This window comes from Pseudopipra pipra, chromosome 1, assembly GCF_036250125.1.
Source record: "Pseudopipra pipra isolate bDixPip1 chromosome 1, bDixPip1.hap1, whole genome shotgun sequence".
NCBI classification, from domain to species: Eukaryota; Metazoa; Chordata; class Aves; order Passeriformes; family Pipridae; genus Pseudopipra; species Pseudopipra pipra.
In genome coordinates, this window is record NC_087549.1 from 20,637,837 (window position 1) to 20,651,152 (window position 13,316).

The window sequence follows — 13,316 nt, forward strand, 5'->3', positions numbered from 1 at the left end:
GCGCTTAGTGGCGGGGGGGGAAAGCAGCGCGCGCCAGTGAGCGCGGGGCTCGCACGCGCGCCGCCGCCGCGCGCCGGCCAGGCCCCGCCTTCTGCCCGGCGCGGCGCACGGAGGGCGGGGGAGGGGCGGGGGGGGAAGGGCCCGCTGGAGCCAAGATGGCGGCGCGTGCGTGAGCGCGGCCGGGCCCAGCTCCGAGCGCCGCCGTTGCGGCCGTTCCGCCCCGACCCGCGCCTGCAGCGCCGCGGCCGCCGAGAGCCCGCGACCCCGCCGGGGCGGCCGCGAACCACCCCGGCGGAGGGACGGAGGCCAAGCGCCCCCTCCCCCGCCGCCCCCATTGTGTGCCCGGCCCCCGCCCGCCCGCCTCCCGCCGCCGTCGCCGGGGAGGGCACCGGCGCGGAACATGACCTCGATCCACTTCGTGGTGCACCCGCTGCCGGGCACCGAGGACCAGCTCAACGACCGGTGAGGGGCGGCGGGGGGCGGAGGGGAGGGGAGGGGCCCCCCGGGGGTGTGGGGAGGGGCCCCGGGGCGGCGGGGGCAGCGCGGCCGGCCCGGCCCCCCCGCCGGGTCCCCGCGCGTCCCGCCCGCCCCGAGCGGCCTCTCCCGGCGGCGGCTTCGCCCCCCGCGGGGCTGAGGGGCCGCGACCTTCGCCGTGGGCCCGACGAGGGCTCCGGCCGGCCTGGGGAATCCCGGGGATCCCTGGCCCGGCAGGGGGGTTCCTGGGGATCCGTGGCCGAGGAAGTAGGTTCCCGAGGATCCCTGGCGGAGGAGCGAGAACGTGTCCATGTTAATCGTGGATGGAGCGAGGCAGACAATGCAGGCGGGGGATCGCGGTGTGTGAGGGAGTGACGGGAGCGGGGATAAAGGCGGCAGCGCTGTCACACACACCGCGGTGTGCGCTGCCTGCCCCGCTCACGGGCCGGGACTGGGCACAAAAGCAGGCCCGGTCTCCACATCAGCAGTGCTGTGCGGCTTTAGCTGAGGTGGGAATGACCGCTGCCTGCCTGAAAACATCGCAGCCAACTTTATGTAGCACTGGGGGAGAGAAATTGCAGGCTGGGGAGAAACCGGAGTGCTTGGGAGAAAATGAATCTATGAACCAAATTTTCTTCTCTGCTTGACGTGTATTTGACAGCTCTGTGTGGCTGTCAAATATTTCTTCCGTAGCACCTGCTAAATGGTATGTGTAGTAGCTTGTAAATTTTACTTGTGTTCTTTTATACAGGGATTCTTAAAAAATCTGAAGCTTAATTTTTAATTCTTTCAAATTTATGTGTGAGTAAATCGATATCTTTAATCATCGCTGGATAGAAACCTAAATTTTTTACACTACAGATAAATGTTATTTAATGGACGTAGACATTATTTAAATATTTATAAGCCTTAAAAAGTATGGGCTTTTGGTTATACTGTTCTGGTTTTGACCCTACCAGGTTTCAGAGTAGGCCGGAGTCCAACTCGCTTCACAGTTGTTTGTAGTTAGGTCACTTCTCCTAGACCAGTCTTTGCTGAGCTGCCTCTTGAATGAGGTTTGAGAGTGTATAGTGAGGAAAATAGGTCGTTTTAAAACCAAAATTTCGGCCTAGCTACCTCATCCATGCCCTTAGAGGAGGAAAAGAAACTTATAAAGATAAAATAGGTCCAAAATCTGAAGTGTTTTAGTGTGGAGTGTATTGTTTTTCTTCTTAACCTGATAATATATTTTACAGAGTTCTGTTTCCTTGGAGGCCTCCGCATTCCTAAGGGATTGATTGGCTTTGTCTACAGTACTACATTCAAATTTGACATACACCATCTTCCTTTAGTGACAAACTGAGAGGTGATGCTGTACTAGGAGATCTTTTACTGGTTGCACTGTTTTGATTTGGAGTAAGATGTAGGACTTTGAACTTGAAAAGACTCCAGTGGATTTTCTTTTTTTTTTTTTAATGTTGATAGACCCTTAGAAAATATTTAACATGTAATTATCACACTTTGCTCAGAGTGAGAGAGCTCATCTGTTTTTTCTTTAATGTCACCTGTTCTTTTGACTTATTGATGTAAAATATGATGCCCCTTCAGTCTTCCTAATGCTTCCTCGTTTTTTTTTTTTAATTTCTTTTTTCCCTTCTTACCACAGCAGCACTTCTTAAGACTACTATTTGATAGAGGAAGCTTCCTAATGTGTGGTAATTAATATGTGGAGAAAGCTGCAGAAGTGCTGTTAAGTAGTGACTTATTCTGAAAAATCAAGCAGCTCCTTGGTCTGATCTGCAAGTTAGAAATTTCCACTTCATAAATATAATTTTACTAAAAATGCAGTAGCTGTGTATCAGAACTTGTAATGCAGTGAAATCAGAATGATTCATAAGTAGGGTTGAGGCACACACATATGTGCTGGAAATGCCAGTTCAATTTTATCAGTAGCGTTGCTGCTTATTACTATTCTGTCAATGTAGATTAGGCTCCAGATAGCTTAATAAATTCTTGTATATGTACTCACAGATGTTAGGGTCTTGAAACGTCTCATGTCTCTAGGATCTTTCTTTCCTCTCTTTTGAGTCTCTGCTGCAGACAGTGGTCAGTAGCCCCTGACAGTGGTCAGTTAGGTTTTTTTTTTCCTGTCTGTATTCTGAATGATAATTGTTTCTCAAAATCTGATTTTGGGATCATAATTCTGCATTATATGCTTTCATCTCTAGTGTACGTAAAACATCAATTAGATTGCTTTCAGTAATGGATCTGTGTTCTGTATCTAAAGAACAATTACATCTTAAAGCACAAGGCATTTATTGGTGCAATCCCTGTGTGTTCAGGATACAGGACACTTTGGAATTTTTATAATCAAGTATTTGATACATTATGTTTAACATTATCAGTGTAGATGTGTGAAGAGAGTGAAGTGTGTTCGGAAAGCGTCCTCTCCTGAAGTATTGCTCTGCTCTTAAGCAGTCTCTAAGTAGTTTTTTCCAGTGTGGTTTGGTGCAGTTTCTCTCATTCTATTCTACAGCTTTTATTCGGTTTTCTGTTTAATTTGCTATCCCTCCTATTCATGCAGCAACTCAGAGAATGGTAAAACACTTCAAAGAAAAAAGGAAAAAGGAACTGTAGAACCACAAATAATTGGAGGACTCCTAAGCATGCCTACTCATCATCTGAAAGTACTTCTTAACTAGTGTTTTTACAAATGCTGGTTAATATTGTACCTCGATGGTAGTTATTAGTCCTCTCTCAAATAAGCTGAAGCTGTGTAGGCTTCTTCACTCAGATGTCAGGGAGCTGGTGACACTGAAGAGAGTTCATAGAGGACAAGGTTATACTTAATTTTGCAGTTGTGTTAGGATTCATTTTTTGAAATGAATAGTAGGCTAAGCTTTTGTTTATGATGAACTGAAGTAATTAAGCTTTTTCTGGTAAGTTTGTTTAGGAAGATAGGTAACTCGGAATTTTTCCCCCGAGCAATTTGTTCTCTGTAAACTGAATATGAAAAGTTTAATGGGAGAAAAATTGGGTATGGCCTGCAGTTTGAAAAACAACTCCATAGAGTATTTGCTATGTAAATAATTAATGGCTTTAATATTTGAGAAAGAGATGTCCAGCTTCTGTTGCATTGGGTGTCAAGTATATTTTGTTGATAATCCACCTCTTTTAGGGCAGGAGACTTTGTGCTTTGTTAAGGAAGTTTGGTGCAATTTCATAGATAAGTTAATCTCAGTAAATTCTTCTTAGTATATTTCTTAATTTTACATTGGATTAGGAAGTGGGTGTAACCATGACAAATAACCTTTTCTTGGCTATTAGGAAACCTCGGAGTAGCAGTTTAACTTGCTACTCTGTAGGAGAAGGGAGTCTTTCACCTTGCATAAACAGCTCTCCATACATCAACTAACCTTCAGGGACAAGGTTCATCTCAAAGCTTTGACTTTGTCTTTACCTTGTACTAAGAAAATTCTTGTCAGCTAAGCCATTTAAGTCCTAATGTAGAGTAAGATGTAATTTTTGAAGTGGTCATTGACACAATGTTAATGTGCTTTTTTCTCTCCTCTTAAAGATGAGATGTAATGAATTTGGTTAAATAGAGGGTATTCTGAGTTTAAGATAAGTGTGAAGAAGTGCCATGTAGTAGGTTTTCTGGCAGTAAGGTCTTTGAAACCATTAGTGCAGCCAAGAAAAGTTCATTTGAAGCTTCAGTGAGTCTGTATGCACAGTCATCTTTGGGGGAAGAAAGGGGGATCTGACTCTTACGTGACTTTGTTTTCCCTTACTAATATATTCAATGCCTTTCTCTGTTATTTGAATATTACTTACTTTAGGCCTGTGCCTGAACTGAAAAATGAAGTAGTGTACTTTGCATTGCCTGTGTTGTTTACATTCTCTGATAATCTGTTTCTGTGGAAAAAAGTCCTTTGGAAGAACATACCTTTTTAGTCTGTACATAATTTCAAGGTACTGTGAGTGATCAGTGGATATGTGGCTGCTACTCTGGCAGACACCCCCTCTTGCATTTACTGATGAGCAAATCTGTTAAAAATCTCAAGCAGATGTTGCTGGCAGGAGCTGGTGGAGGGTGTGGTGTGGCTGTGCAGGGAGCCAGCAGGGATGTGGAGCTGATGTCTCGGCTGTGCACAGAGAGGGAGAGAGAGCTCCTGATAATGAAAGTGTTTGTTTAGCCTTGAACTCCCTCTTGTACATCTACAGGTGTGCTGGGAGAGTACCTGTGCTCTTGGGGAGAGGAAGGCAACCCCAGCATGAACTTCTCTGCTGTTTCTCATGTGTGGTCTGCATTGCTGCCCAAAGCGGGGGAAAAAAAGGGATTGACTGATGTGTTCCTAAATGGAAAATCTGCAAGTTTTGTGCAAATAATACAGTACTCCTTTTAGCTCAAGTGATTTATTTTGGTATGCTTTAAACTGTTTCCTAATCTACTTTAGCATAAGTGCAGGTAGCCTGCCACAAACAGGAATAGATGGTTTAATTAATGGGAAAACATAACTGATGTAGGACTTGAATTCCCTAAGTTACAGCTGCTTGATGAAAATTTACTAATGGGAGAAGAGAAGCATTGACTTTGGTTTTAAGATTAATTTCTTGAAAGCATAACCAAATTTAAATTGACTTCTTTCAGAAGAGAGTGAGGGATAGGGTATGACTGTCATGGCATTATTATTATCGTCATCAGACTCTAAGCTGGAAAAACATTTTTACAAAATAAACTGTTCTGGCTGCATCAAAAGGTTTGCACCACCACCGTGGTTATACAGAGTGTGATAGGATTCATACATGCAGCAGCAGCGCATTAAGATTTGATTTTACTTCACTATTGTTATTTATGAACAATAATTTGGGAAATTAAGCATCGGAATTTACACATAAGCATCATTTCCTGTCTGGTTGAATATGAAAGGTTACTTATACGCAGGCCAATATTCTAGGCCTTTTTGGACTTTGCTCTGCCAGGGTCCTCTTCTGGTTACAATTGTTTGTCATGCCCCACATGCTGCTTTTTAGAGAGTATATATGTAATAGTCTGTGAATGTTCTTGCTGAAACTTTCCTGAGATGTTGTAATTCAAAGCAATTGCTCCCTTCTGAAGGCGGAGGTTTATTTTCCCCATCTCTTACCTTGCACTAATTGTAAGTGTCTGATCCCGCAGGAAACTGACTTAATTTGCTGAAATGATATAAAGATAGCCCTGGTTTATCTCTGCTTGGGTGAGCATCAGAATAGATGCATAAGAAAGGGGAGATTTTAAAAGGTGCTGCAAGAGGGAGAGTTGGGAATGAAGAACAGGGAAGAGGAAGCACGGTTGAGTTCCTTCCATTTTGAAAGCAGCAAGTTTATTTTGGCTACTGTAATGTGAAACTGTACTGTGAATGTGATCTGGGCTGAGTAGTTGTGATCTGTCACAAGGAATTTAGTAAAATAGTAATTGGGGCACAAATGTTGCTTCTTTTTGTGTTCTCAAATCAAATGTGAGGTTTGAGCATATCTGTTGTTAGACCAATGATAAAGTAAGATTAATGGACTAAGATATCAATAGCCATGTTTTAAGGTTGGCACTGAAAGTTAGAGCTGTCAGAAAACAACTTTTTAAATTCTAACAACAGTAAGGTATCAGTCAAAAACAGTTAAGCTAAAAACTATGAACAATAACATACATTTGAGGTAGTTTTTTGTATAGTATTATTTATTAAATTTTCTAATTGTCATGTAGAATGTTTGTAAAAAACATCCTTCTTGAACTGTCTAAAGTACATAACTATTCAGTATACAATTATATCTACATGAAAAATGACTTGACAGTTGAAGAAAAACAACCAAGGATGTACCTAAGCTTGGCAAACTCTGCAGTGTGTTGTACCTGCTTTTTCACAGTTATGGTGCAGTTAATCACTGGTGACTTAAATTGATGGTAGTAGGTATCTGAAAGTTACATAAAGAAGAGAAGGGGGTTCGAGGTATTTTATTGTAGTGATTACACTAGCAGTAATCTAGGTAGTTAAATTTGCAAGATGCTTCTTGTAAAAGCTGCTGTTTTTTCTCTGCATCAACTCAACAGCCACTTACGCAGGAAAAAAACATAAACAAAAACTACTTGTGCTTTTACATTTTTTTTTAGCTTGGATTCACTGAAGTCCACTAAGGATTTGTCTCTTAAAAACAACTTCACATAGAAGATTGCAGTGGTTGGTGTCTGTATACGCCCCAGAGAGAACATGAAGGCAAGGCCTGGTTGTAGTGGCAAGAGGATTGTAAATCAAGAGGAATCATTTGGAGAAAAAAATACTGAAATAAATGTGCAAATGTAATTTTCAGGGTGCACGTGTATTTTTTCGGAAACCGTAAGCCTGACAGTTTAAATGAGGATGAACACAGCATTAGTTATTCCACTACAGGAATAATTATCCAGACTTCAGATCTTATTTTCTCTTTCTGGCATAGAGCTATTTTGACAATAAACTCTGTACTCTGTTTCTTAAAGTCTTTCTGTCCTTAAAAAAAGCAGTCAACCAACCTTGCTTCCTTTTCTCTTACCCTTCCCCTCCAGGGAAAATTAGCATTTTGTTTCAATTTAAAGAGGTTTTTGTTTTATTTGGGAGAGAACATGTACTCAGTGATACAAAGGTATGAAGGTTGACAATTCTAAACAGTTGAAAGACATTGTAAAACTGAGTAGAAGGTGTAAGATGGGAGCACTGCTCATCTGCTGATTTGGTTCCGCTTGAGGAGCAACGTGACTGTAGAATTTGCAGTCTTTTAAAATTTTGTCTTCATCTCACAAGTCTCACTGCTACAGCCAGCATTAACTGTGTTGGAACTTCTCACTGTCACTGTTGTTTTATTGCCAGCCATGAGATCTGCTGGTTTAGTTTGTGACAACAGTAGTGTAGCTCAACAGATGAAGGTACCAAGGCTGCTGGAGACTTCAGTAATCTTAGGAAATTTGTCTTCAGCAAAACAAAAACTCCAAAAAACAACCCACATTCAGGAGGGTGTGTTTTTTTTGTTTGTCAAAGGGATCAGTTGGAAATATCTCTAGTAATTGAGGGTGATTATACCCATGCAGCTGTAGTTTGCCTGTTCACTGGAAGATAGCCCAGAAAGAAACTCTGTGCTCTGTACCAGGTCTTGGTGGTGTTACTTTGTGCAGCTATGTTTGCCCTCATCTCTAGTTAAGATGGATGCTAATTTTGTCGTATTTTCTATGCACTGTAGATGTCATAGTTGATTAGTTTAAGACAAGCCAGCATTTTAAAAATTTGCTTACAATCTTACATTATACTTCATAATCTATTGTGCATTAGGTTTCCCTAAACTCATGTTTTTCACCTTTGGAGTAGGTTATCTCTATATATGTAGATAGTTCTGATACAGTGAGATGTTTTTTGATTGGGATCTCTGGATTATACTAAAAATTGTAATTTCACTATGTAGTTTTCAATGTGGAATGTGGCGTTGACTTAACATAGACAAATGTTTGTGCTCCAGGGTTTTTACCAAAAGCTTGACTGGAAAATGAATACTTGCACATGTGAATGAAGTTGAATGTAGGCCTTACTCTGTTGTCATTTGAAGCTGTTGGGATCTGTCACTTCCTTCAATAAGTGTGGTATAATTTAAATCTCTTGTTCATTTTGCAAAATTAATTTTCTTGAATGTGTCTCTCAGTGTTTATTCTTTCATTTATGGTATGAAATTTTGCTGTACTCTATGCAGCCTGAAAATGATTAGGGCTGCATTTTTTTCTCTTTCTAGTAAATATCAAGAGATGTTATTCTAAAGAGGATTTATGGCTTTTAATCTATTGTATATTTTTTAATATAAATGAGTTATTGTTGTCTGACCTTTAATGAAGACCTCTTAGGTTGTTGGAACTCTCTTTCCTTTGTCTTTGATCACTCTTAATACATTAGTAACAGCAGTTTTTCTTTTCTCATTTTCTATATTTTTATTTTTTTTTTTAGTAAGGCATTGTATGCACAATTCGCTGACTTTGACAAAATGTATCTGTCTTTAGAGCAGTAATTTAAAGGTACTTAATAAAGTGTTCCAGTGATAGGGATCATCCCATATTCTTGTCATTGTGGGGCAGATTGGGTAGGCAGAAGGTAATCTGGCAATTATTGCCCTGCTCCTCATGGGGAGGCTGGGGAATAACAGGCTGTTTGCTGGAATGGCCGAAGCTTTGTTTCTTTCTCTTACGGTGCAGAATCTGTATCTGGCAAGATTGTTACCTGAAATATGATGGCTGTAGGCAAAATGTGAAGCAGGAGGTACTAAAGCTGCTGCTTCACGAGGTCTTGTAGAGGAACCAAACACTGGTTACTCTGAGGGGAAGCACCTGGAGTTTCGTGGCTGGGGTACGGACAGATGGGAAAGAGAATCTCTTTTCAGCAGTGCAAAAAAGTGTTGTGATGAGCTGTGCACCTCAGAAGCTGGGCTTTCTTTCGAGTTATTTTGCCTGTACTGTGCATCTGACAAAGCGATTTGGCCGCTTGTTTTTCTGGCGTGGTGCTTGCTCTCTACTCCTTATGCCAGGCCTCATTCCATTCCTATCTAAATCAAAGATATAGTGTCTTGAGAGGAGCGTTTTGAAGATGTGTGTTTAGTGGAAGACAGTGTGAGGAGGGGAATCTGTGGTATTTAAAAGGCAGTTTTTAACAAGTTTGAAAAAGTGACATGCAGATGACACTGTGATGTCAGAGATTTTGTTGAATACTTCAAGGCTTGGAATTGGAGGAGTTGGCAAGTAAAGGACTGGACATGCTAAATGATCTTTCGCTGTTGCTAAAACTAATTCAGCATGAGAATAAGCTCATTGGACTTCATTGCAAAGCAATTAGAATTCAGTTCTTGTTTGTGCTTTGTTTTTAATAAAATCACTTGTACAAAATATACAGTTGCTTTTCTCTAGCCAAGACACAAAGTATTTAATAATGTGACAGTTCTTACTTTTAAAAATATTTTTATAGCATTTGAATGCTCAAATCAAAGGCCATTTTCCAACTTTGCACAAAGTGGTTGTGGCTTCCAAAAGCTCAGAGCAAAGGAAAATGGTGGAGAGATTATGATGTAGGTTCTTGCAGTAGCCTCAGCTGGGACCAGAGCCTGTCTCCAGGTTTTAAGTTGGTAGATTCACAGCCTCCCTGGTGGCTCATAATTAACTCCTGAAGGAGCATTAACAATCTTATCATGATGGGACACAAAAAGGTTTTAAGATTTTCAATGACTGGATTTTTATTTTGATAGCAATTTTTTTTAGTGGAATCACTACAGCAATGCTCTGACAGTAAAAAATGTTTTTCCTTCTTCACCTAAATGTGGTCTTTAAGTTTTACTCATTCTAGTTAAACAAGTGTACAGATTTGTAGCTACATTTGGTAGCTAACATACGTATGTTGTTCATGTAGTAATGCTGGCTCATGTTATTATCATGTGTGTGTTCTTCAAGTATTCTTGAATTTAGAACCATGGGGTTCTAAATTCCCATTATACACATTTCATTGTCACAAGAGGATGTACTTACTGAAATGATGGATAGTTAAATAGTTTACAACCTCAGTTGTTTTCAGATTCAGAACTCTCGCCCAACTGAATTGGTTGATGCAGTTGTTTAGCTGTTGTGGTGTTCTGGCTGAAGAAATAGCCTTCTGCTAAATGTTAAACAAAACATTTTTTTGCAGCTGCAAGGAATCTGTACAGTTGAATGGAATCTGTGAACAGAAGATGATGATTTGATGCATTTTGCACCAGAGAACAGATTTCTGTCTTGTATTGCCTGAATTTGCGACCCATACTTTTGGAAGTCTGCTGCCATAGAAGGGCATCAGATTGAGAGTGACTCATTCTCCTGTAGTGTGTTTTTCTTTTTTCCACAGAAACACCACTAGGCATTTAGGCAACTTGTAGCTGTACATTACTACCGAATCCTCTAGATAATGTGCTAAAGAACATGTAGGTGTGCTGTAACTGCTCTGTGGTAGTCCTGTCAGGATCATGCCATTTGTGGTTTCTTTCTGTTCATATTCAGTCTTTTCATTACAGCTTTCTTTCAAAAAAGGGGCTGTGCTGTTTCATAGCTTGTGGTGTTTGCTTATTTAAAAGACGTAATTGACTTTGTATTCCTCTTGAGCTGGGCTGTGGCTGTGCTTTGCACTGTGGTGTGGGGTTACAGTTTGGGGTTTTTCTCTATTCAGAAGGGGATGTTTTCAGTGTCACTTAAATGATAAATTTGAAGAAAGGGTGTAAGTAGGTTTTTAGCTAAAGAAACCAGTCATCCAGCTTAAAAATTCATTGCTAATCAGAGGCATCTAGTGCTGCATTTCACAAGTCCTACTAGTGGCTGTCCCTCGTCTTGCTGTTCCTGCTAGAGAAACAGAGTTCTTCCATCTGGGTATTTGAATACCCATGAATGCTTTTAGTGAATGTCTAATGTCTCAGACACTTTCCTCACTCTGTGGCATAACTTTTTTTCTGTGCCACTGATCTTAACAGGGATTCTATAGCAAAGCATGAGCTCCTAGCATTTCAATGGCATAACCCCTTCCTTTTGTTGCCATGCCTTCAAGTCAAATGCGTAGAGATCACCTTCTGAAATCAGTAAGTCCTCAGTATCAATCACAGGATGGCTGAGGTTGGAAGGGACCTCTGGGTATGGTCTGGTCCAACTCCTGTTCTCAGGCAGGGCCGTCTGTAGCTCAGAACTGTATTTAGATGGCTTTTGAATAACTCTCAAGGATGGAGAATCCACAACCTCCCTGGGCAACCTGTGCCAGTGCTGGGTCACCTTCTCAGCAAAAGAAGTGTTTCCTGATATTCAGACAGGACTTCCGGTGTTTCAATGTGTGTTCACTGCCTCTGGTCCTTTCACTGAGTGCCACTGCAAAGAGCCTCATCTGTCCCCTTTACTACCCTTGTATTAGGTGTTCATATGTGTTGATAAGATCCCCCCAGAACCTCCTCTTCCCTAGGGTGAAGTCTCTGCTCTTTTAGCCTTTCTTCATCTGAGAGGTGCTCTAGTGTCTCTTAGCTGGTCTCTGTGCAGTATGTTCATGTCTCTTGTACTGGAGAGTCCGGAACTCCAGATGTGGCCTCACGAGTGCTGACTAAAGGGAAGGCTCTCCTCCTTCACCATACTGGCAGTACTTTGTCTATTGCAGCCAGAATGCAAGGCATGTTGGCTCATGTTCAACCTGGTGTCCACCAGGACTCCCAGGTCCTTTTCTGCCAAGCTGCTTTCCAGCCGGGCAGTCCCCAGCATGTTCTTGTGCATGGGGTTATTCCTCCCCAGGTGCAAAGCTTTGCACCTTCCCTTGCTGAAGGTCATGAGGTTGCTGTGCTCTGGATGGCAGTGTGACTCCTTCCAGTCTGGCATCGTCAGCAAACTTGCCAAGGATACACACTGCCCCGTCATCCACATCATTAATGAGGATGTTGAGCAGGAGTGGACCCAGCACTGACCCCTGGGATACACTGCTAGTCACTGGCCTCCAACCAGACCTTGTGCCACTGAGCACCACCCTCTGGGCCCAGCTGTTCAGACAGTTTTCGGTTCATCCCACTGTTTGCTCATTCAGCCTGAACATCAGCAGCTCCTCTGTGGGGACCTTATGGGGGACTGTCAAAAGCCTTGCTAAAGGCTCTAGGTAGACCATATCCACTGCTCTCCCCTTTTTCTTCTATACAGTGATGTGAAATCTGCCTTGTTTTCTTAAAACTAGAACTAAAATACATGCTTACACTCTATAAAGGTGAAGAAGATGTTTAAGTAATTTTACCTGCCTCTGTAGTGTGTATTTAACTCTGAATATTAGATATTGGTGGGTATCTGTTGTTAACCTTCTGATGTCTTTGCTTCTATCCTGTCTTTGCTAATTTTTCTTGTCCTGCTTTAACCTTCTTATGGGCTAGTTTATACCTAACTTATGTCGTTGTCTACATCAGTGTTGTTATATCATTAAATACTGATGGTCTGCTCTAAGGGAATTTTCGTTCTGCAGTTACTGTATTATCTGAAGACTTTTCAGTGATATTGCAGAAAGCTGTTTTTAAGAGATTAATTTGTTTGATCTTTGCCATATTAGCTTTCTGCTGCAGCTTACTGATTCAGCACAGCATGTTACCATTGTTCCAGAGAGGATTATTAAATGGTCAGAACTGCATTTATCAGCCAAACTAATAGTCCTGCAAAATAGGAAGTAAAGTTTGGGAGCCATATTCTGTCAACCTGTGTGGGTTGATACCATGAAATACAAGAGATGTTGAAGCTGTTCAAATCAAGTCCACCTTGTTTTCCTCCTCTTTGTGGCAGAGACCACAGTGCTTGGTGACAGGAAAAGTGTTAGAACAGGGCAAACATACAGTGATGCTTTTCTAGCTTCTATGGATTTGCAGCTCAGGGATTTCCTGAGCTGTACGTGTTGGTTTAGTATGTAATAACCAAATAGTCCTAATTTATATTTCTTGAGAGGTAGAGAAGGACACAGGGTAAGCCCTGGTACCCCTGATTACTGAGTGGAACACTGAGTTTCTTTGTCATCTAGTTTGTTTCAGTGATCTGTGTATTATAGTCTAAACATGTTGTCCCACTCTCCTGCTGAGTAGTACTGGTTACCTTGGAGCCTGTCATTTTGTACTTGCCCTGGGAATGTCTTTTTTTTTTTTCTTATGTGCATTACTTTGTTTTGTACAGATAATCTTATTGCTTACTTGTGAAGATAGTTCAGCATATGGGTGTTTGTGGACTCCCCCCTTAGTACCCAGAATGACTTAAAGCACACTCTAAATTTCATTAATTCCAGTAGGAGAAAGGTGTAACTGTGGAAGGCTGCCTCTTT

The 13,316-nt window shown here is 41.7% G+C and overlaps 1 protein-coding gene across 15 annotated transcripts in view; it reads left to right on the forward strand.

The window, feature by feature from the left end:
• Positions 1–148: 148 nt before the first annotated feature.
• Positions 149–13,316, forward strand: part of UBR5 (ubiquitin protein ligase E3 component n-recognin 5) — an 83,725-nt gene continuing 70,557 nt past the window's right edge. For 10 of the 15 annotated variants that reach the window (XM_064647328.1, XM_064647342.1, XM_064647345.1 and 7 more), the window contains exon 1: positions 150–462. In XM_064647328.1, the coding sequence (XP_064503398.1) occupies positions 401–462 (62 nt within the window). In that variant the 5' untranslated portion in view covers positions 150–400. Of the gene's footprint in view, positions 463–13,316 lie in introns of all 15 variants that reach the window. The other 5 variants (XM_064647338.1, XM_064647348.1, XM_064647350.1 and 2 more) reach the window with 2 other exon arrangements.